This window comes from Cynocephalus volans, chromosome 6 (genome assembly GCF_027409185.1).
Source record: "Cynocephalus volans isolate mCynVol1 chromosome 6, mCynVol1.pri, whole genome shotgun sequence".
In the NCBI taxonomy this organism is placed as follows: Eukaryota; Metazoa; Chordata; class Mammalia; order Dermoptera; family Cynocephalidae; genus Cynocephalus; species Cynocephalus volans.
This window is the reverse complement of record NC_084465.1, coordinates 93,012,386-93,035,945: the sequence shown is the minus strand read 5'-3', so window position 1 is coordinate 93,035,945 and position 23,560 is coordinate 93,012,386. Positions and strand designations below refer to the sequence as shown.

At 49.9% G+C, this 23,560-nt stretch overlaps 2 protein-coding genes across 2 annotated transcripts in view; one reads left to right on the top strand and one right to left on the bottom strand.

Moving 5' to 3' along the window:
* Positions 1–5,036, bottom strand: part of MINDY4 (MINDY lysine 48 deubiquitinase 4) — a 111,627-nt gene extending 106,591 nt beyond the window's left edge. The window contains exon 1 of the mRNA XM_063099778.1: positions 4,860–5,036. Coding sequence (XP_062955848.1) covers positions 4,860–4,922 — 63 coding nt within the window. The 5' untranslated portion in view covers positions 4,923–5,036. The remainder of the gene's footprint in view (positions 1–4,859) is intronic.
* A 5,228-nt stretch (positions 5,037–10,264) lies between these two features.
* INMT (indolethylamine N-methyltransferase) lies at positions 10,265–18,841 on the top strand. The gene is given in 8 exon segments (XM_063101060.1): positions 10,265–10,323; positions 14,108–14,298; positions 15,798–15,935; positions 15,938–16,004; positions 17,302–17,310; positions 18,453–18,529; positions 18,532–18,615; positions 18,618–18,841. Coding segments are annotated over 8 exon segments (849 nt in total).
* Positions 18,842–23,560: the final 4,719 nt, after the last annotated feature.

Below are 23,560 nucleotides of genomic sequence, written 5' to 3'. Positions count from 1 at the left end.
ATTTTTAAAGTTAAAGTTATGAACCCAGCCTATAACAGAATGATCCCTGATTACGAAATTTTTAGGTAAATGAGGCTAATTTAGTATTGTTGATGAGAAAGTAATCAGTATGCAGAAGAAGAGATGTGAAGAAAGCTATGGATATGGAGATATAGTTGTGGTTAAAAAGGTTAAAAAGAAAAGAAATACAAATACTTTTATGCAAAAAGCATCTTATGTAATGAATTTTTGTCCTAGAGCAAAACAACTGCTTGTTTAGGAAAGAGGAAGTATAGGACAAAATAAAAAAATCTAAAATATGTCATCAAATGTCTGAGTAAGTCGTAATAATGTTATGTGAAAGGTAAATTTATGGAAGAATTTTGTGTGTGATTAAGTTGGCTATGATTTAAAGGGAATTAGTTCAGTCTTTCTAAAGATTGAACTTTGAGATTAAAAAGACATTGATACAGAACTGAATTTCCCCTATGTTAGAAGTTTTTCTTAAAGTATAAGTCAGATTCTTAATAAAACTGCAAAAGTTTTGATATTTCTCTAAAGACATCTGCAATCAGATTCATGGAAAAGACTCTAACAAGTACTCTTAAACACAAGTTTCAAAAAACTTTAAGATCAATGGACAGAAGAAAACTTTTTCAAAACTCTAATAAGAAATCTGATGAATTTATAGAACTACTAATTAAGATCAAGCAAAGCAAAAATTAATTACACAAAGTTAAATAACTGATAAAAATGTTTTGTAACTTTCATTGTTTGTTCTTTACTTAAATGTTTTGTTTCCCAGATTTAAGGAAACGTCTCTAAGCTATCTATAACTTACAGCAATTTGGTAAAATGTACTTTATAAACAAAGATGGAAATATTTGCTTTTTTTCCTCTTTGATTCCTCCAAATTTGAAAACTGTGAGTATCCTTCTGATTTTTACAACAATATGGTTATTTAAATAAATGTAATAAGAATTTGCTCTCTCTTTGTAACAGGATACAATTGGAAAGATTGGTGATAAAATAGCATGTCTCTTCTAAGTTCCTCACCCCACTTCGTGTTTCCCTAATTTGGCCTAACTGCTGTTTCATCTTTCACCGCAACATGGGAGACGACTACCTGGGAATTAACCTTCCCAGCGCTGAGGGATCTGTACAAAAAAAAGTGAAACTTTTTTAGTCAGGAAATTGATCGCCAGTGCTTTTATGAGGAATGCCTTGATCCAAAAGGGGTAAATAATATCTCGTCTACAAAAGCAGTTCTCTACAGTTTCATGGCCTTGAAGGGGGTGCTCATGACTTGGATGAAACATCCTTTTCCTAAACAAAGGATTCAAGTAAGTTCTTAAAATTCTTGATATACTAATTAATGTATAGCTTGCTAACTGTGATTAAGCTACCTGCTGTCAATCAACTGCTAAGATGATAAATAAGCAAATGCCCTTGGTCCCTCCACCACTCCAGCTGGGCACCAAAAGCTATGTCCTCCATCATGTCAAATAGTTCCATTCCACATTAACCACTACTGTGCGCTGAAAACAGCTTGAAGCAGTCAGATGAGTCAGTGGCCCATTCCATAGAACTGGAAGGAACTATTGACAGTGGGGAATTGTTGGAGTGAGCAGGACTGAAGCCATGTTCGGACCTAAAGCTGCGTGGGCTGCGGGGGAGGGGGGTATTTTTAAAAAGACCGTTTTTTTCTTTCCACTCTTGCTTCCCATCCCCTAACTTTCTTATCTTGCTAAGTAGGAAAACAAGGCCAAGAAGCTAATTAGTACATTGCAAAGCTAACAGTTCTTTCTTTGAGACTTGTAGAGTTTTGAGAAATGATCAAGGCCAAATGACTGAAGCTGGCCTTGGGCACTAGCCAAATACACCAGCGCAAATCAAAATCTTGCAGGGTCCTGAGATAACAACAAAGATGAGAACAGAAACCAGATGAAGCCTTGGCAAGACCTTGTACCTGACCCATAGAAACGGACCCCTCGTAACTCACATCTCCCGCTCTCCTGCTTTTCACCTCCCACATTCCATTCCCTCAACCCTTCCTTTAAAAACCCCTCAGAAAATATAAATTTTTGAGATGGGGTAGCCTAATATCTCCTTCAGCTGAATACATCTGCTTTTCTAAAACCAACTGTTTGACTTCTGAGTTTTTTTCTTTCCTTTTCAAGGGGGCAGGCAGCTGGACCTGAGTTGGGTAACATAGGGCTTGCACAAACTCTAGGTAGTTAGTGTCAGAATTGGGGATTAAAACTGTAGGACACCCAGCTGGTGTCCAAAGAATTGGAGATTTGGTTGTTGTGAGGAAAAAACCTCATACATTTGGTGTTCAAAGTGTTGTGAGTAGAAACACTATCAGAGACATGTGAAATTGAGATGTTTATTAGACACCCAAGTGGAAATGTAGAATAGGCATTTGGAAAGAATTCAAGAGTTCAGGGAGATAGACATTTGGGATTGTCAGCATACCAATGGTATAGGAATCCAAAAGACTGGCTGTGATGCCTCGAGATGAATGGAGAGGAGAAGAGGGCCACAGACTGAGTCTCTAAGCCCACCAGCATGCACAGGTCAGGGAAGTGAGGGGAGACCAGCAAAAACCCTAAGAAGGAGCGACCAGAGAGGTAGAAGAAAGCCAGAAGGATCCCCTAGAAGCCAGGCAGAATAAGTTTCCAAAAAGAAGGACATAATCCACTGTGACAAACACAATTGTTAGATTAAGAAGGGTGAAGACTGAAAGTCAGAGATCAGTGATGATCTCGACAACAGCTGTTCCAAGACTGGAGGGACAAAAGCCTGATTCGAATGGGCTTGAGAAAGCAGCAAGAAGAATTAGATTCAGAGTATACATAGCTTTCATGGGGTTTCACTATAAAACAGAGAATAAAAATAGATCACTAGCTGGAGGGGTTGAGGGTCACAATGGGATTCTGTGGAGCACATCTATGTGCTGATAGGAACACCCAGTAGAGAAGAAAAAATGTATGGTGCAGTAGAGAGCAATGATGGTAACTGGGGCCGTGTCCTTGAGCATGCAAGTGGGAACAGGCACACGTGGAGGGGCTGGCCTTCCCCAGGAGGATGGAGAATTCCTGCATGGGAACATGAGGAAGGATGGAGTGGATGGATCTGGCCCAGCAAGGTTAGTGAGCGTGGTGGTGGGAGTCTGTTGGACTTTTCCCTTGTCTCCTTCTGTTTTCTCAGTGACATTAGATGGGGAAGGACCTTTGCGGTTTGAAGAGGGAGGGAGAAGGTGTGAAATGGTCATCCAGGACTTCAGAGCATGAATGGGCTGCAGAGGCGTGACCAGGTGGGCAGGCAGCCCTCCAGCATCACAGCAGTGAGTGGCTGTGGATTCAGAGTGATGCCCACAACATGGCAGTGTTTTCTCAAATCCCATGTGGCAGCTCCATGGGCAGAGGGTAAGCTGAGTTGGATTTCACCTGAATCAGGGGAGTATGATGAAGGGGGAGAAGGGCAAGGGGCAAGCATCTTGTGGATCGTGGGATTATAATGATGGGTGCTTAAGAAATTGGAGCATTACACTACACTAGGCCTGGGTGACTGTGAAAAGTTGGCAGGAGCAGTGAAATCTGGATGCAGTGAGGTTGAAGAATAGTTTATGTGGGGTTGCAAAAGAGGATGGGCTGGAAATGAAAATGGATAGGGTGCTTGTTATTGAGATTATGGGAAGGGGGCAGTGCTGGTAACTGCCAAGCTCACGAACACAGGAAAGTGTGGCAGAGCAGACACGACAAAGCCAAATGGGTTAAAAACATTTTAAATCGAAATAAATTATAAAAAGCACACAAAGGCACTTTCGAAATAGGTGCACATGTTGGGAGGGATAAGGTTGAACACGTATGTGCACATTGTATCTATGAGCCAGATACAAAGCTTGGGAGCTGCCCATATATTATTATTAACCCTCATTAATCTGTAAAGGGTCATTGGTCTTATTTCTCTTGTTTTACAGATAAGGAAATTGAGGCAGTGAGTACCCAAGCTCACATTTCAAACTAGTAGGGAATATTTGAACCCCCTCCATCTGACTTCAAAGTCCTTCCCCTTTCCTCCATTCAAAGAATTGTTTGCGTGTGTGTGTTGTGATTCCAGACAAGTGCCCATCGCCCCAGCCCAGTATGACATCAGGAGGAAACAAAACCCGCCGCGCGCAGCCCTCAGCACGCTGTGCAGAATGAACACGTGGACGTGCCCCTCACTAGGTGCCGTGACCCCCAGCGCGCTACTACCCAACCAGGTCCCCATCTCCACTGCAGGGCAGGTGAGAGCTAAGGACCTCCCCAACTTGTGAACTCTCCTGGGACAAGACGATAGGAGAACTTACAAACAAAACTTAATTCTACACAACTGGAATTCTACTGTGGAAGAAAATGACGGAAGGGTTTGACTGTCGAGAACTTCTGTCGGCCTTTTGGGTTCCCTTCGGGGGAGGGGGCGTTCTTTCCTAGAGGGACGCGTGTCTTGGGGCTGATTGGTTATGGAGGTGGCAGCCAGCTCGGGTTGAGGCCCGCCCGGAGCTGGGAGAACCCAGCCCTCCCCCCCGGGGCCGCTGCCCGCCCGGACAGGGGGCGCCTCGGGACAGGGGGCGCCTCGGGACAGGGGACGCCTCGGGAAGGCAGCGGCCAGCGCGGCCGGCCCTGCTTTGCGGAAGCGCCGGTGACTACGACAGAAATGGCTCCTGGGAGATGTAGTTTCCCCTGCCCCGGGAAAGCGGCGCTTTTCGGGGGCAACTCTGGAGCTGGAAGGGGAAGAGCTCCCTCCACGAAGGTGCGAAGGTTCCAGGGGACCCCTCCAGACCGCCCCCAAAATCAGAGCAACTGCCGGGCTTCGGCGGGGCGCGCCGTTACCTTCCTGCTGAGGAACTCCCTGACCAGAGAGGCGGCCACCTCCTCCACGAAGACGCTGTCCATGCTGCCGGCTTGCCCGCGAGGCCCGCGCCGGCCGCCGCCCTGGGCCCCTCAATCCGTTGGACCCAGTATGGCCGCGTTGCCGTGGCGACGGTGGCGGCCGCGCAGGCGAGAACTCCTCCCCTCCCCCGCAACGGGTGGGCGGGGACGCGGGAGGGAAGGGGAGGGGAGTCCTTCAAGCTCCTCCCCCGGGCCGCAGGCAGCCGCCAGGCGGGGTGGGCTCCGGCTCGGGCCAGCCCTGGCCTAGTTCATGTTGGTGGCCCAGGACCAGTCACCGGTCCAATCCGAGTCTCCCTTTCCCTAGACGTAAAACGGGAAGAATGCCTGCCTCCTGTTCCTGGAGAACTATAACCACGGTGAAGTGGCCCCTACAGACCCACCGGCAGCACCACAGCCCCCTCCAGGCTCACCCACGTGGTGACCCTGGCTGGCCTGGACTGTAGGGGTCAAGAGCCCAGGACTCTGCTTACTGAGCGCTGAAGTTAAAAGACAAGTCCCTCGCCCCTTGGTGGCTGCTTTCCCACAATGAGACTGCCATTTATTGAGCACCAAGTGCTGTACACACATCATCACGCCTTTAATCCTTACAACTTCCTGGCAAGGTGGCTACTATAAGCCCCATTCTTTAAAACAAGACGCTGAGATTCAGAAAGGCAAAGATTTTGCTGAAGGCCCCACAGCTAGGGACTGGAAAAGCTGGGGCCAAGCCCAGGTCTTTGCCCAGAACCTAGTTCCCCAAACTCAGTCTCTTGGGTACCACCTTCCACATCTGTACATCACTTACTGTACTAGTTTGCTCCAGCTGCTGTAAAAAGTACCACAGACTGGGTGGCTTAAATGACAAATTTATTTTCTCACGGTTCTGAAGGTTGGAAGTCCAAGATCAAGGTGTTGGCAGGGTTGTTTCTGGAGGCCTCGCTCCTTGGCTTACAGATGGCCACCTTCTCTCTGTGTCTTCACATGTGCGTCCCTGTGTCCTAATCTCCTCTTTTTATTAGGACCCCAGTCATACAGGATTAGAGCATACCATAACGACCTCGTTTTACCTTAATTACCTCTTTAAAGACCTTGTCTCAAATACAGTCACATTCTGAAGAGCCAGGCATTAGGACTGCAACATATGAATTTTGAAGAACACAATTCAGCCCATAACACCTACACTATTACTTACGTAATATTTTCTTTATGTGTTTTTAAATTTATTTTAAAAGGAAAAGTGCTTCTAAGTAGTAACACTGAAAAAACACAAAACCAGAAAGGTATGCATTCATCCAAGTTATCTTATGACCACCAGCAGCACATGGACCACACTTGGAAGGCAATTGTACCACACTACACGGGCTCCTTAGGAAATAGCCATCACATGGAGGACTGCACTATAATCTCTGGGCATCTTCCCCCTCTAACCCACAATGGTTCTTCCAGAAGCCTCGTTTGAGCCCTCAGTGCTATGTGAGGCACCGTGTGTGTGTCACGTGGAGAGGGCAGAGTGCAGGAGACTGCATGAGCCTTGGTCCAGGGGACCTCGTGTTCCAGCTGCAATGACACACTAAGAGATGTGTAATAATAACAATAACACAAGATAGAGTTGTGCTCAGGTAAGAGGTCGTGGACCACAAGTGGCACGTGTTATGTAGTAGGTCAGAGGAAAGTAAGATTTCCCTCCATGGAGGCAGATCAGGGTGAAGTGGGGACAAAGAGAAAAAAGGCATTCATTCATCCAGTCATTTATTCATTAATATTTATTGAGCCTTGGCCATGTGCCAGGTGGGCAGGTGCCATGGATTTAACACTGAAAAAATATCCCTTCTTAGAGGGAGAGGAGTGCAGAAAGATGAGGAAGGGAGAGACAATGAACTAGTAAGGAAAACACAGAAAACACACACTGAGCAGAGTAGATGGTTTAAAAAGTCATAGATTTAAAGATAAAAAAGCACAGAAGGAGTATAGGAGGGGTTTTTCATGGGGAACAGAGCTTATGATTTCTTAAAAGATGTTCAGGTAATATCACTTAGTAACATTTCAGCAAAAATCTGAAGGAAGAAAGATGTGAGCCATGTAGGGATTTGGAGGAAGAGCATTCCAGGCAGAGGAAACAGCAAGTGCAAAGGCCGTAAGATGGCATCAAGCCTGAGTGCTTGCAGAGTAGGGAGGCCAGAAAGGAGCAGAGGGGATGAGGAAACAGGGCCCGGCTGGGCAGGCCTGTGGCCATCAGAAGGACTTCAGCTTGTGCCGAGAATTGAGAATCCTTTGGAGAGTTTGGGGCAGAAGAGAGACAGGATCTGACTTAGGTTTTGACGGGATCCTCCCTGCTTTTGTGCTGAGAATAGATTGTAGAGGAGTGATATGGTAGCAGGGAGACTAGTTAGGAAACCATTGCAGCTATCATTGATCCAGGTAAAATTTAACTAGGCATGTTGAGAGAGAGAGAGAGAGAGAGTGTGTGTGTGTGTGTGTGTGTGTGTGTGTGTGTGTGTGTGTGTGTGTGTGTTCTACTCTCCTGTGTGTTTTACTCTCCTGGCTCTGAAACTTTTTTATCACATTGGAATGGAATGATTAGGCAAGAGAAGTACAAGAATGCATTCTTTTTCCAGACACATAACTGGCTCCTAGGGATAAATAACCTTAAGATAATCTTAAGGTGTCAAGTAAAAGGGTTGATCTGGTCAATATGGGAACAGCAAAGGGTATCCTGCCAGAAACCTGGGGAGAGACTAGATTACATCACACATCTCATTCTTTTCAACAGTTCATCCTCATTTTTCTACATCGTGTTCCTGCGAGCTAGAGCACTTCCTCAGAGCATTGTAAGGGAGCCCTGCTCTGCTGTGAGAAGTGAATGGTGGACGAGATCCTCATAAATAATTTCTTATGAAAAACATGCTGGAGATGTAAACAACAATGTCGTCAAAATAGAAAATGGTTGTATAAACATCTACAATCATTTACGAAGAACAACAGTGCTTTTCCAAGTTCTATAAAGCAGGGACAAAACCGTGGAGTCTGCTAAACAAACAGGAACTATGGAGCATGCTTGCCCAGTACACAGAAAATACAACTTCTCTGTGTCATTGACCTAAAACCAGCTTCAGCCCAGATGAGCATGAGCTTATCTAGTCACCGGCTATCATTTCGTTCACCTTCTCAAAAATTTAACAGACTCACATTGAATAGGATTGCAAGTGAAAAGTTAACTCCCAAAAGATTAAAGATAGCATAATATCTTCACATAAACTTAAAAACAACTTAAAACAAGAAATCATAATTTGTAGGAAAATATAGCTCTGGTGAAGCTTTATAAAATATAAAAATAAAGCAAGGGAAAGAAGACGACACGATCCAGGACAGCAGTTACCTGGGGAGGGGGAGGCGGGGGCAGGGCACGGGAGAACCACATAGATAAATATAAGTAATTGTCAGTGTTCTGAGTGTTACTAGGGTATTCATTTCATAAGCATCTGTTATATTATTTCTATTGATTAGTTAATAAAAGATGGCCTTGCAGGGACCAATGATGATAGGAGGTCATGAATCAAGGAGTGTTGTTATTTAACTCTGTGACCCTGAGGTACAGAAAGAAGGGAGGGAGGAAAGGGGAGGGAAAATCAATGGAGTTTACATTGGAGGGACAATTTGGATGGACTTGCCTCGTGTCACAGCTTTCACACAGAGGAGAAAGGGGTGTGTGTGTGTGTGTGTGTGTGTGTGTGTGTGTGTGTGTGTGTGTGTGTGTGTGTGTGTGTAAAATCATATACATCACTATACAGCTGTGGCTCTGTGCATCCATGAATCAGCAAGCTCCTGTGTGTGTGTGAGTCTAACCACAGGAATTTACACTATCCCTCCTTGACAGGGGACAGGAGGTCTGCTCTCAGGAAGATCTGGGCTGGAGCATCAGAGCATCGTGGGGGCAGTGGCCCTTTAAGTTTCAGGCTGACTGGGAGCCGGGTGCCTCCACCTGATGTCCAGCCCTACCTGAATGGCTCCTTTTTCCTTGAAGGATTGGGGAGCCAGGAACAGGAAGCACGGGCTGAGAGGGGGATGACCTGGGAAGATGGCTTGGGGTAAGTGGAGGGTCGACTGAAAGCTGGAATGAAGCATGACTTCCAGCATTCAATGTGGAGCCAGGCGTGGGGCCATCTCCCAGACTGTGGGAGTCACACCCAGCTGGGCTGTTCTCTGATTTCTGCCTCCCCCTCCTGCCTGCTCCACCAGACTCAGCCACCTCTTAACCGCCTCCCTACCGCACCCCCAGGCCACAAGGAGACTCACACTATTCCCCAATCAAGTATCCGAAGTGAGGACAAGGCTGTGTGAGCTGAGGACATGACCCCATCACTGGGCTGCCCACCAAGGGGAGGGTGGCTGTCCTCTGGAGGCAGGTGGAAGGTGTGATCCATTGTACAGGTGGTTCAGTTGAGACCCTTGGGGACTGATGGCCTTGCCAGCAGGTTTGTGACGGGACTGAGACCCCACACAGTGCTCCCAATACCCCAGCAGGGCTCTACCAGACCCTCATCACAGCCTCCTCGGGGTTACGCAGTCCAGGTATAGAGCGGCCCTGACCCCGCCACAATCCCACTGTTTGCCCTTGGCCCTCTCGGGGTCTCTGAGGCCTTGTTGTGCAAGAGCAAGGCTGGACTTGACAATGGCCTGGAGAGCCTTCCTGCCCCACGCCAGGGATCTTGGACTAACAAGGGCAGTTTGGGAAGTGCAGGTCTTTTCCGCTGCATGTCCTGATCCCTGGGCTGGCAGCAGCTCCTGAGCTGTGGAAAGCTGGACACCACCTCCAGCATAACAGCTGCTGGAGAGAGTGGCAGAGCCCGTCCCACTCCCAGCCCCAGCCCCAGCAGTCGCTAGAGGAGATCAGCCTGTCTGGAGAGAGGCTCAAGAGGAAAGGCCACCCCCCACTCACCAGGGCTGAAGGTCTTCTGCAGACACTCCAGGTTAAACTTCAGCATCTTGGCTTCGGACGAAGGGCTGACATCAAAGTTGTAGTAGGTAGCTAAGCAGTCCCTGGGCAGGAAGTATCTCTGGTACTGCTCATCCCCCATGAAGCCACCCTCCATGGTGGCCCTGAGCACACCCCTCCTGCCCTCCCCATCTTATAAGGGCTCCAGATGCTGCAGGCTCCACCCCCCAGAGAATTCTGGCCTTGTCCCCTCACTCCTTCCATGACGGCCTCTCCTTGAGCTTTCCTTTCCACGGGGATACAGAAGGGGACCTGGGGGCCCTCACTACCTCTCCAGCCACACTGACACACCTTAACTGAAATTCTTCAGAATGCAGAGCCACAACAGCTGGGGCTGCAGCCCTGTGGCCCTGCTTCCTCTAGGGACCGAGCCATGTCCACTAGGGCCAAGGGATGGTGCCCAGCCCTGGGTGCCTCTCAACTCTGCCAGCTGTGAGCTGCGTGTGACCTCCAGCAGGTGTCAGACCCCCACTTCCCCATCTGCCTGCCCACTTCACTGGCTGTGAGGACCAAAGTCACTCCCCCCAGGCCACAGGTGTCATATGCCTGAGTGAGCAGTGAGGTCCCTATCTGGCCCCCTGGTAGTCAGTGGGGCCCAGTGGCTGTCTCCAGGCCAGGCAGTGAGCACAGCTCTGTTCAACCCAGCTCTGCTAGAGAACAGAGTTCAGACCCCAGTGGGGGGAGGCAGAGCAGAGTGGCTGATTCTGTGTCACTGTGCAGGCCACTGTGAGAAGGTCAGAAACTGTCAGTTTCCACAAACGAGGATAAGGGAGCCCAGCCATGAGGCATAAACTGTCAGAGGTCCCAGCTTCTTGGTCACTGACTTACCATGTGACCCCAGAAAGTTACCCTCTAGGCCTTAGTGTTCTTTCCTTTAAAATGGGAGTGGGCTGTAAAACCTCCCACAGACAGAAAAGCTCAGCCTCCTTTTTTGGCACCAGAATACAGCTCTGACTTGGCCACAAACCAGACAGAAATGGATCTGCTACACTGGAGGCTCAGGCCTCCCGCCCTGGAAGTAGGAAAGACTAGCATGCCTCTTTCTGGTTTTAAGTAAGCCAACAATTCCAATGCTGTAAGGCCCAACAGAGGCTGGAACCGTGTGTGCATCGTAGAATTTTTAGAAGCATTCTTAGCTTCTACCCACTAGATGCTAGTACACCCCAAAGTCATGACAACAAAAAATATCTCCAGACATTGCCAAATGTCCCCTAGGAGACAAAATCTCCCCTGGTTGAGAACCACTGCCGTGAGGTGTGCTTTCACCAATTTGACAACATTTCATTCACGACAGAACAGTTTCAGACCCTTTTAAAAATGCGTGCATCATTCTAGGCATCTTTCTTATATTATACATAGCTCAAGGAAATTTCCATTCAAGGTGATTTCTGCCTTGGTTTGGAGCAAATGGGCATCAAGAAAATAAGGTGTCTTGAAAAGTCAGCCAGATAAGAAAGGGATCAGTCTTCATAAGAGCAGGAAAGCTGCCATCTCAGCATTCCGTGTGCTGCTGCCTCTGTTCCCTCTCTTCCTGCCTGGCTCTCTGGAGGGAAGGAACAAGTCCAGAAGATGGAACTTGCAAGTGCAAACAAGACTCTTCTCTGTCAGCTGCAAGCAGCCACTCAGAGCTACATTTCACACTAGACACCAAAGTCAAGGCTAAACGTCTTTTTAAACATTAATTGCAGAAGCTCCAGTCATTGAATAGTTACCAAATCTTTGGGTAGGAAAGGATTTTCTAAACTTAGATAGAAGAAAGCCCAAAGAGGAAAAAATAACAAATGTATCACATTATATCACATTTTATTAGAAAAAAATTAAACAAGTATTGGTCCTAAAAATTTTAAAAGGCAAAGAATATTGTTTTTCTTTTGGAAAAATAATTTGGCAATTAATTAATTAATTTAAAAGTTTTAAAACATTGACGCAGTAATCCCACATGTATGAATCCAATCTAAAGCCAGAATCCAAAATACAGGAAAAGATAATGCACAAGGATCTGGATTACAGCATTATTTATTACAGTGAAAAACTGCCAGTCTTTGACCTTCATCCACTAGGGAAGCAATTAAGTCAATCTTACTCGAACAGACACTCAAAAAAACTGACATTTTGGGCCGGCCCCATGCCTCACTTGGAAGAGTGCGGCACTGGTAGTGCCGAGGCCGCGGGTTCAGATCCTATATAGGGGTGGCCGGTGCACTCACTGATTGAGTGTGGTGTGGACCGCAACGCCCCTAGGGTTGCGATCCCCTTACCGGTAAAAAAAAAAAAAAAAAAAACTGACATTTCCAGAGCCTTTCTAGTGACATGGCAAATTGATGTTGACAGAACTGGGGGATAAGGCAGGCGCAAATGGGCACACACAGTGGGGTTACAGCCCTGCAAACGATTCTCAGATGCATCATTGCATATTTGTCCAGAGGCAAATTGCGACCTAAGAAACCCTGGGACAAACAGAATGCGCTCTATGCCACCAATCATCTTAACCCACCTAGAATGTACGTTAATGGGCTTTCAAAATGAAATTCACTTTTACCAAATTGGCTAGAGGTTTAAATTTATTTTCTTCCACCTAAGAGGCAGTTGTGCCATTACCATTCATTATGTAATTGACCCTTTTCTCACTGAACTAAAATGCCACAAATTACCAGCTCTATTAATTTCAAAAATTAACACAATATAATTACAAGAATTTTGATGAAAGATAGATTTAAGTTTATGCTATGTTTTGAAATGTTTTCCTGTGAACTCAAAAACCTGAAAAATAAATGCTGACTGTCTTTGGTTCTGGGTGGTAGGACTAAGGGATTTCACTGCTCAAAGCATGGCGACCTCAGTATCATCTGGGAGCATGTTAGGAATGCAGAATCTCTGAACCAAAATCTGCAGTGTAACCAGATCCCCAGGTGATTCCTGGGCACACTAACATTTGGGCAGCACTGCCAAGGGGCAAAGATAGACTGGGGTGGGTAGACGATGAGGTTTGGGGAAGGTCTTTATTTTGGCTTTGGGCATAGGGCCTTTAATTTGAATCTGACCCCCATCACATACTTTCAAGGCCACCTTGGGTAAGGCAGGTCAGCTTCCTTGTCTCTAAGGGGGCATGTTAGTGTCTGTTCTGCAGATTGTTGTGAAGATGACGGGAGATGCCTGGCACATGGTAGCTACCCTATAAGCGTTAGGAAAATTCCAGGGTGTCTTCCTTCATTCTGTTCTTTTAACATCTGTAGAGGAGTGACTCGTCACCAGCCAAGGCCCCAGACTTACCCATTTGCAAAACACACTATTTGCTGCCTGAAATCTCTTTACTTTAAGGTGAATTTTGGAAAAAGATTTGGCAACACTTTTTTTAAACAAAACTTTTTTTTTTTTTTTTAGATAATTGTGGATTCATATGGAGTTGTAAAAAACAATACAGGAAGAATCCCATATACCATTTACCTAGTTGCCCCAATAGTACCAGGTTTCAAAACAATTATACACTATCACAACCAGGATATTGACATTGATACAATCTACTGATTTTATTCAGGGTTCCCCAGTTTTACTTGTTCTCGTGTGTGTGTGTACGTTAAATTCTGTGCAATTTTATCACACTTTCTGTTCATGTATGGCAACACTTTTTAAATGATTTGTCCAAACATGGGCTTCCCATGATTTTCAGTGTCCTGGCTACGTTTGCTTCTGCACTAATCAAAAAGTAAGGATTGATTAAGCAAGTGGATAAAGTAAACGGGATTAAAAGCAGGAGGGAATATCTAACCAACTAAAGGACAAGCTGTTTTTGATGCAAGCTCTCAGACACTAGTCGGTGGCATCTTAGCCATGTCTGGACCTTGTTTCCTCACTCAAAGGGGCCTTTCCACTCTGATTCTTGTTTTCTGGTCAAACCCCCAAAGTGAAACATCCTTGAACTTTTGGAGACCTGTCCGTCTCTCTTGTGTGTCTCTGTCCTCTCGGTAGTTCTCTCTCTCCCCATCCCCAGCAGCACCTTCACTCAAAACACCACCCCCCAGGAACCGAAAACAGGAAACCCGAGAGCATGTTATTGGTGATTCTGTTGCATTCCCATGTTCTTGATAATTTACCAGGCAGATCAACTCCAGCCAGAAAATCTGATACTGAGGTTCTGGCTTCATCTGTGTGGAATCTGAGCTCGTCTCTGAGGGAGGACCTGGGTGGGAAAGGCTGGGAGACCGGGGTGGTATGACAGGACTGCAGATTGGGAAGACACCCAGGGGTCCCAGGCCAAGGTGGAGGGCAAGCTGTATGCAGAAGGCTACAAGAAAGAGCTCAACCCCCAGGACCACTTAATGACTTCCTACGCCTTTCACTCAGGCACTGTGGCCAAATACGCAATCCTGAAGTTTAACCTGGAAAACCTCTTCCAAACCTTCTCTTCGGGTGAGCGGCTGGTCTCCATTTGTGAGGAAGTAGGGGGCCACACCTGACAGGAAGTGCAGGATGGTGGCAGGAGGCCCCATCCTCTGGGCCACTGCTCACCAAGGGTGCTGCAAAGGCAACCTCATTGCGGCTTTGCTGTCGGCCTGTGGACCCATGAAGGCCTCTGCTGGTGGTAGCTTGCAGGTGGGGAGGCGCAGAGCACTGGCCTTGGAGGACAAAGAATGAGGCTTGAGTTTGTGACAGTCGGACTCAGTCTCTTCACCCATAAAATAGGGAGGGTAACCCCAGATCTGTGGGGCTCACAGGCTCACACTGAGGGAAAACGAGAGAACAGACATGAGCATACTATCTGTTGTCTGTCTCTGCAGCTCCCTTGCTGAGAGGGCTTAAAGCCAGGCTTTGTAGCCTTTCTGAGCTTCTGAATCCCTCTGAAAATCTGGTGAAAGTTCTTGTATATACACACACACACACACACACACACACACACACACTCACTCACTCATCAATTTTTACACAAAATTGAGAGAGTTCGTGAATACTGAAAGCCAAGAGCTCAGAGCTCGGTCCACTAATCTCTGCTCTGGGACATCAGGATTGGGTGAGGCAATAGATATTATTGCCCAAGTTCCTCACTTCACACAAGGGGAGACTGAGGCTCAGGATGGGGGAGGGGTGTAGGAAGAGGGGTAGCCGGCCCAGGTCAGACAGCCAATCAGTAGCTACAGCAAGACTAAAGCTCAGGTGATTTGGGTCTGTCATGCACAGTTGGGCAGGATGTACACTGCACAGCTCTAGAGGTTGTTCAGTCACTCAAAAAAAACTTGCTTAATTATGCAATCAGTGCCAAGAAAGGTCTCTCAAGCAATATCCACAGGAATATAGAGGAAAGGAAGCTTAATGCTCCCAGAGGAATCTGAGATGTCCAGGAGTGAGAACATTGGCACTGGGTCTCAACAGATGACAGGTGGGTTTTAACAGAGAATGAAGAGGGAGGAAGGAGGAATTGGAGGGCAGTGCACTGAGTGTTACCTCTCTGCTCTGTCTCAGCACCACATCCCCTTGCCTTCCCTGATTGGCTGAGCCAGTTATGAACCCACTGGCTCAGTTTACAGGCAGTTTTCAGCCTTCACTCAAGCCTCTGTCTCTGTGTCACTTTCCCCATTGTTTCAAATCCAGAAGCAGAACACCATTGGAGAGAAACCAGTTTCTACCGGGAAGTCAACCCTGAACCTGTCCAGAAATGCAGAATATATTCTCCCAGGCCCCCCATAGCAACCCTTGCATGGCAGGGGGAATTTGGTGTGTGAGCTCCAGCATCACTCACCGGAGCCCCAGGTACAGCCCCAAGGCTGCCCAAAGGCACGCTCAGGTCCCCTCTTCACCACCCTCCTCAGAGGGCACACCCTGGGAAGGGGAGGGCTTGGCTCTTCTCCATCTGCCACAGCTGGACGTGGAGTTGGGGTGCCCCCTACAGACTTGGCCAGTGCTGTCTCCTGCAGAAGAAGCAGGGGGTGACATCCTGATTGACACTGGCACAAGCCCCACCATCTAACAAATGCTCTTGGCTGGTGAGGCCTTCCGGGAGATCATCACCATGGACTATGCTGAGCAGAACCAACAGGAGCTGGAGAAGTGGCTCAGGAAGGACCTGGGGCCTATGACCAGTCCCCAGCCATGCAATGCGTGTGTGAGCTGGAGGGAGACAGGTACTGTCAGGCTGCCTGCCGCTCTGCTTCTCGTTCAAGTCCACCACCACCTCGCCTGCCGTCTCCCGACACTGTCCTCCTGACCCCTGTTCCCATCAGCCTGTGTGCCCCTCCCTCTGAGTCAGTCCCACCTCCAGCCTTAGAGCTGCCCTACGCTTCTGTTGCCCTACACTGCTCTCTACTTCTTTGCATCCCAGCCATCGTGCGGAGCCAGCTTCAGTCTCGCTTCCTCTTGGAAGCCTCCCCTCATTGCTCCAGACAATACAGACTTCACCTTCCTCTGAAAACTAGTGGTTCAGCTTCCCCTTTAATCTAATGTCAGGGGGTACGAGACACACTTATGCAAGTGGGGAGGCTGCGGGGAAACCCTACACTTGTCCCATCAGGGCTGGGCCCATCCCCACAGACTGACAGGGTTGACCCCCTCTAGGCACCTTCCCCATCCTGGTTCACAGAGAGCAAATGAATGTGCTGGAGCCCTGGAGGGGACAGCAATTCTGACCCCGATCCCACAGCTGAGGAAACTGAGGCCCTGGCCTGGACAGTGGCCTCTTCTTCACCTCAGAGCAGGAAAGACTGGAATTTAAGTTTCCTGCCCTCACCTTGGCCATGGGAGCCTGACCCAGGTCCTGGTAGGGCAGCCTGAAGCAGGACAGGTGGTCTCTCAGCACAGGGTCCTGGAAGTCAGCCCAGCCCAGGCCTTGCTCCTTCCTGCCTCAACTCAAGGAGTGCGTCCTGAGGATCAGGCTGTTCTAGACACTGCGACAGCGCAGTGATCAGGACCAGCCACATCCCCAGAGCTCATATTCTAGTGGGGTGGACAGCAACAGCTAGACGACAGAGACAGACATTCAGGCCAGAGTGAGCGTTGCAGGGGAGACTTCCACTGGGCAGGGGCTGGGGAGAGGCCAAGGTGCTGTGTTAGGGGGGATGGTGAGAGAAGGCCTCTCCACAGGGAGCTCGAGAGGCTTCCTGGGTGACACGAGGGAGAAAGGGCCAGAGACCCCGGGAGTGAGTGTCAGGCAGCGGGGACAGCAAGGGCTCTGTGGTGGGAATGAGATGCCCGTGTGTCGTGGACCAGTGAGAAGGCCACTGTGCATGGGGCAGAGTGAAGAGGAGACAGTCAGGTGTCGGAGAGGGCGGCCCCACCACACGCCACAGCCGCGGGCCTGGGGTGAGGAGTGCAGGCGGGCACTAGACAAGGGTGCGGCACCATAGGATCTACGTTTTTAAAGAACCGCTCACCACCCAGGGCTGAGGACAGCCTCAGAGGCAAGCACAGAACCAGACGGAGCAGGAGGAGGTGGTGGCCGTCCTGCAGGGCAGAGCTAGGGCTGGCTGTAACCAGGTGAGAGCCGTGGAGGGGATGGGGGTGTCTGGAGTCTAGAAGCCTTTGCAGGCAGAGCCAGCCGGATTCACGACGGTTTGGCTGTGGGGGAAAGTGAAGAGGTGAGGGTGACTCAGGTTTTTGGGTTTTGGCTAGAGCCATGGGAAAGATGGAGTTGCCAGTTCTAGAAAAGAGAAGACTTGGGAGGGGCGGACTTAGGGCAGCAGATGAGATGTCTCAGCCTGGGCCATGTGGCCAAAGTTGCCTGTTTGACACCAAAGTGGAGATGCCCATGGAGCAACTGGACATGCGTGTGTGCAACTCTACAGAGACTCCAGGGCCCAGACCTTCCCCTGGAGCCATCAGTGGATGGCTGAGACCGTGGGGTGGCTAAGGGCAGATGGGGAGGAGATGCCATGTCCCAAGGCCAGGCAGAGGAGGAGGCTGAGAGAAAGTGACCATGAGCATGTGGCACCCCATGGAGCCAAGTGGAGAATGCACTTCAAGAAGCAAGGAGCTATGCCAAGCGAAGCATGCCAGGCACAAAAGGACAAATGCTGCATGTGAAATACTGAGACCAGGCAGATTCACGGAGACGGAAAGTGGATTAGCGGCCACAGGGCTGTGAGGAGGGGGCTGGGGGCCGGGGCTATCTTTTAGTGAGTACAGAGTTTCTGTACAGGGTGATGAAAAAGTTTTGGAAATAGTGGGGAAGGCTGTACCACATGGTGAGTGCAATTAATGTCACCGAACTGTACACTTAAAAACCATCAAAATAACAAATGTTGTATATCGTACAACTTAAAAAATTTGATAATGTAACATAAGAAAAACTATTTAATTGTTAAAAAGAAGGAAGTGGAAGAGGAGAAGGAGGAGGGCATAATCAAATATCAAATCCACTGTCGCTTACAGCTGTGTAGACTTAAGCAAGTCTTTGCCTCAGTTTCCTCCTCCGTATAATGGGGGAAGTAATATTTCCCTCAAACAGTTGCTGCACAGGTTATGTGACAGGCCTTTCCCAGAGGAAGCACTCTGGATGGCCACAGAGGTTGGCTGGGGGTGGCAGAGGGCTGTCGTAATTGTCTCATTACTTCTGGAACCCTCCCCCACAGGAGCAGGAGGCATGAGGAGGTCCAGCTCCGAAGCACAGTCACATCATTGCTGAACTGTGACCTGACCAAACTGCACCCCCTGGGGTGGCCCAGGTGCCCCCAGCCTAGTGCATGCTGTCGTTTCTGGCCTTGGAGAATGCCTGTGCCAACTTGGACAGGTGCCAGGCCGCCCTGGGCACCTGGTCACCATGGCCACCCTGAGCTCCCAGCACTACATGGTAGGCTCCGAGAAGTTCTTCGGGCTCCACCTGGAGAAGGAAATGGTGGAGAAAGCCGTGTAGGAGGCCGGTTGCCTGGTGCTGAGGTGTGACCACTGCCCCGTCAGCTACTCCAAGGCCTGCTCCATCAATGAGGGCATCTGCTTTGTGGTGGCCCATAAGGGCCCTGGCATCTGAGGCCAGCCTGGAGGAGGAGGGCCTGCCACAGAGGGGAAGTCATGACCAGCATTTCCAGAGTCTTACTCTGCAGCCCCCCAAAAAGCAGGCTGAGCCTCAGCTCTGCCCCTTTACTCCTATGAGCTGGTCCCTAAGTTACAGGTGAAAAGCAAGTGTCCCCCTGCACCAGCCCAGGCATCTGTCCCACAAACCTTTCTTGTTCCCCTGCACCAAAGGTCATAAAATAAAGGGGCTTGGCTGGATACTATCTGGGTGTGGCTTCCCCAGAAGCAGACCTGGGACAAGGATTTGAGTGCACATAGTTTATTGGAGAGGGATCCCAGGAAGCACCGCTAGGGATGTGGGAAAGAAGGAAGAGAAGGGAACAGCCAGTGTGGGGGGCATCAGCAAGCCCAACCGCTGTGGGCAGCTGGATCTCAGTTGTGCTGTCGTGCTGGGGACCCCTGAGGGCTGCTGTAGAGCACATGCCTGGAAGTCAGCACATCCAAGGGAGCAGAGCCTCTGTCACCAAGTCTCCTGTCATGTCAAGGGCTACTCCTGAGGGGCATTCATTCCCCAGCAGTGTCAGCCTGACTGTACTTGGGCAGTGTGGCTCAAGAGAATGCTCAGGCAAAGATTTGCAGGGGACTGGCCGTTGGGGAGGAGCACATGCAACAGACAGTGGGACAGCCGTGTTCCATTGTTTGGCCTGAAGGACTGGTTCTGCTCAGCCCGGTCCTTCTGCTGTGGGAACAGAGGAATGGGACCTCAGGTTCTCAAAGCACCTGCAAAGGCAAGATGATTTTAGGCCAAGCTCCTGTTCTCCCTCATAGAGGAAAGCCGAGGTCTGGAAAGGGAGGTGACTGGCCAGCGTTGGAGCTTGGACTTCTGCCCAGGTTACAACAGACAGGACTGTGATGGAGCCTCAGTGAGTAGGGAAGGGAGCCAGGTGGCTCCATCCATATGGCCAAGAATATGGGCTCTCTGGCCTCTGGGAAGGCCTAGGATCATGTCCCTAGGAGGACCTTGCCAAGGTTGTACATCTCGGGACACCCTCTTACTCACACAGCCAGCTCCATTTGAGCCAGCCCCCAGTGCTGGGCTCCCCTATTCTCTCTGAGATTTCGGAGGGGTGTCAGCATGCCTCCACCCAAGCCTGGCCCACATGAAGCCCCCTACAGCTCTCAGAACTGTGGCGTGGGCCCCTCCCTGGTCTTTCAGCCTCCTGTGTGCCAATGCCAGTCCGTCCTCTACATAGCAGTCTCCCAAAGCAAATGCACCCATGTCTCTACACTGCTTGAGACCTTGGCCTTTGGGATAATGTCCCAGAACAGTAAGGGCCACGAGGCCCTCCACGACCTGACTGCTACCTCTCATCATACAGACACCATGCAGGGCTCCCTGAGCCAGTCCGATGAGCCACTACCTGCATGTCCTTGCTAAGGACTCCTGCTCCTCCTCTCTAGTCCTTGCTCCACCTCTGAACAGCTTCCAACTAGGAGTACAGGAAAGAGCAGTGATGAGAGAAGCTTCACCCTGGCCAGGGAAAAGGCCATCCTACCACTAAAACCCAGTGTTTTCCAAACTACTTCCATCATGTTCTTGGGGATCCCTGAGCCTGTGTCAGAAGTCAGTGACAGGCCAGTCCTCCTTCTTCCACCATCAGCCAAGGACTGAGTTTCATCCCTGAGTTCTGGATCCTTCAGCAGAAATGGGGCAGTGTGAGGCAGCAATGGCTCTCCATGGCCACCAGAGGGCGGTGCAGGGAAGGCTTCCAGTCGGGAGTAAGGGGTCCCCTGCTCAAGGCCACCTTTTGACCCATTTCAGCTGGGGCCCAGGAAACTGAGGCTTACTAAACCAATGTGCCTGTGAATTGCCTGGGGATCTTGTTAATCTATGAATTCTGATCCATTTGGTCTGATGCAGTAAGGCTGAGATTCTGCATTCCCTGTAAGCTCCCACGAGCTTCTGACCCTACTTCGAGGACCGCACTTTGAGTCGCCAGGCCAGTAAGGAGTGCATCTTGAGTCCTGAAGTTTCCTTGAAATAAGGGGGTTCCTGGGCACCCCTGGAATTGGCATATCTGATTTCTCTGGTTCCTCTCTCCTGTGAAAGAGGGAGGAAGGCCCAGCACTCTCCCAGAAAGCATCCCCCACCCCTTCTCTTACTGCTGCATGGTGGGCTCCCCTCTCTGTGGGCTTTAACAGTCTTCTCCACCAGTCAGAACTCCCCAGGGCAAGGACTGGAGGTGCCTAGAGAATCTTGGTAGACCCCGTCTGGGACTGGCAGGTAGTAGGTACCTGGGGAGGGTTTACTGCCGCTGAACCAAAACACCTAGATGCCTTCCAGCCAGCTTTTGAGGGCTATGGGGCCCGGTACTGTCCAGAGCCCGCCCCCCACCCCATTGCCTGCCCCCTCCCAGCTCCAACTTGAGGCCGAAAATGCAAAGTGACTTCTACAAAGTCAGTCACTTTCCTGGATCTAGTTGGTCAAAGAAGGCCAGGTGGGGTCTAGGGCAGAGGTTGTCACCCTATATATGCATTAGTCTCATTGGACTCGCTTGGCAGCTGTAAAAGTCCTGAGCCTGGGCCTCACCCCAGACCAATCAGATTAGAAACTCAGGATGCGACCCAGGCCACAGGACTCTGTAGAGCTCCCCTGGTGATTTGAATGTGTAGCCAAGATTGGAACCACTGGCTGGGCCAGAGCTTCTCATGAGCCACATGGAGGTCTATTCAAATACAGGGTCTGTTTCTGGTAGGGCTGAGGGGGGCTGATCATTTGCATTCCTAACATGTTCCCACAGGATGCATTGCTGATCTGAGAACCACTCTGGGTAACAAGGGTACAGAGAGCAAAATGCTCCTGCCTCCCTAGCCCCAGCCTGGGCTCCACACTAGTTGGGGGAGGGGAAGTGAGGAGTACAATAAAGTGGTCTAAGTGTGGACTGATGACCCCTGGTGACATGCTTCAGGGCCTGGGATCCTAAATGATTCCAAAAGTCCTTCTGAATCACCACAGATCCATCTGTGTTGCCTCTCCCAGTATGTCACTGGGAACTTCCAAGAATCTCCCATTCCTTCTGGAAGTTCATCCATAGCCCTACTCACCCTCCTGCCCTTCCCACTGCAGTTTCCAGCTGCTTCCACTTGCCTGGCCCGTGGCCCCTCAAACCCAGCAGGTCCTAGGCAACTCCCCGTCTACCCCCAGACCTGCTCCTCCCACGCTCCCGTCACAGGGAAGACTCACCCACCCATGCTCTCACCCCAGCCTCTTCCTCTCTCACCTCGTTCTGCTCCCCACTCACCCTCCTACACAGCCCTCAAAGTCACCCACGTGCCCTCCTTGCCCATCACTGCCCTGATTCTGCCTCAATTCTGCAATGGTCCCCTGACTGGTCCCCAGCCTCCGTGTTCACCACTTTGTGTGTTTCCATCTCTTCAGCCAATGGACTCCTTGGGGCACACAGTGGGTCTTAACTGTGTGCAGGGCCTGCCACACAGTAGGTGTCTGAGAAATGCTTTCTGCACGGAGGAATGAGTCAAGGGGACACTGTGTCCAGTCCTGGTTCTGTTACACTCGCTCACGGTGATCTTGGGCAGACTTTCCCTTCCTAGCCTCACTCCCCTCATCTGAAGATGGTACCCAATGACCCTTATTTTTTTTTTTTTTTTTTTTTTTTTTTTAGGTCTTTTTCGTGACCGGCACTCAGCCAGTGAGTGCACCGGCCACTCCTTTATAGGATCCGAACCCGCGGTAGGAGCGTCGCCGCGCTCCCAGTGCAGCACTCTCCCGAGTGCACCACGGGCTCGGCTCCCCAATGACCCTTAAACACCAGTTCTGAGAACCCGATGAGAGGAGTTGCTACTCTCTCGCGTACTCCTCCCCGAAGGCCCAGGTGGGACGACTAAGCGGGCTGAGTGTCCAGGCTGCTCTGTGGCTGTCCTCAGCACAGGGGTGACAAGGTAAACTGAGATTAGATCCTTTTTTCTTTTGCCCTCTCCTCCCCTTCACCCCATGACCTTTCCTGAACCTGGAATTCCTGGGTCTGAGAAGGGTCAGCACCTGCCCCGCCTCCAGGCTCTTGCTGTGTAAAGTGGGGTCCATGGACCGGGGAGCTCCTCAGAACTACAGAAGCTGGTAACAAGACGCCCAGGGGCTCCTTCCATACATGGAAGTTTGAGAAGCACTGATCTAGAAATAGTGATGAGGACAGAAACAAAAGGGCGAGGGAGCAGGGAGAGGGAGAGGGCTCCTCCTCACATTCCACACCCCAGCTCACACGAAGCCTGTCCCTGCCCCTGCGACGCAGAGGTCCTCCCTCCTCCCACCCCATGCTCTGTCACATCACCCACTATTTCCTTCATGCACGTGCTATTCTAGATTCTGTCTCCCCTCCCCTCACCAGGACAGACTCTAATGGAGCTGGAAGCTCATCCCTCTGATTCAGGGCTGAGTCGCTAGACCCCAGCACATGGCAGGCGCTCAGTCAGTGCTTCTGAGTGGGGAAGCTGAGTACATGAAACTGATCGTCATCCGCCTCCTGCTGCTGCAGCCCTCGCCTTCCAACTGAGAAGTTTCTGAGAGCATCTAACCCACAGCTTGTTTCTTCTTACATTTCAGGTGGGCCGTGATCAAACAACTCAGTGCTTTAGGAGCACATCGAGAATTCAGAAAGCATGTACCAGAGTGGGATGAAGTGCAAGAATGGCCATGGATTACGCTTTTTCCAGCGGGCAC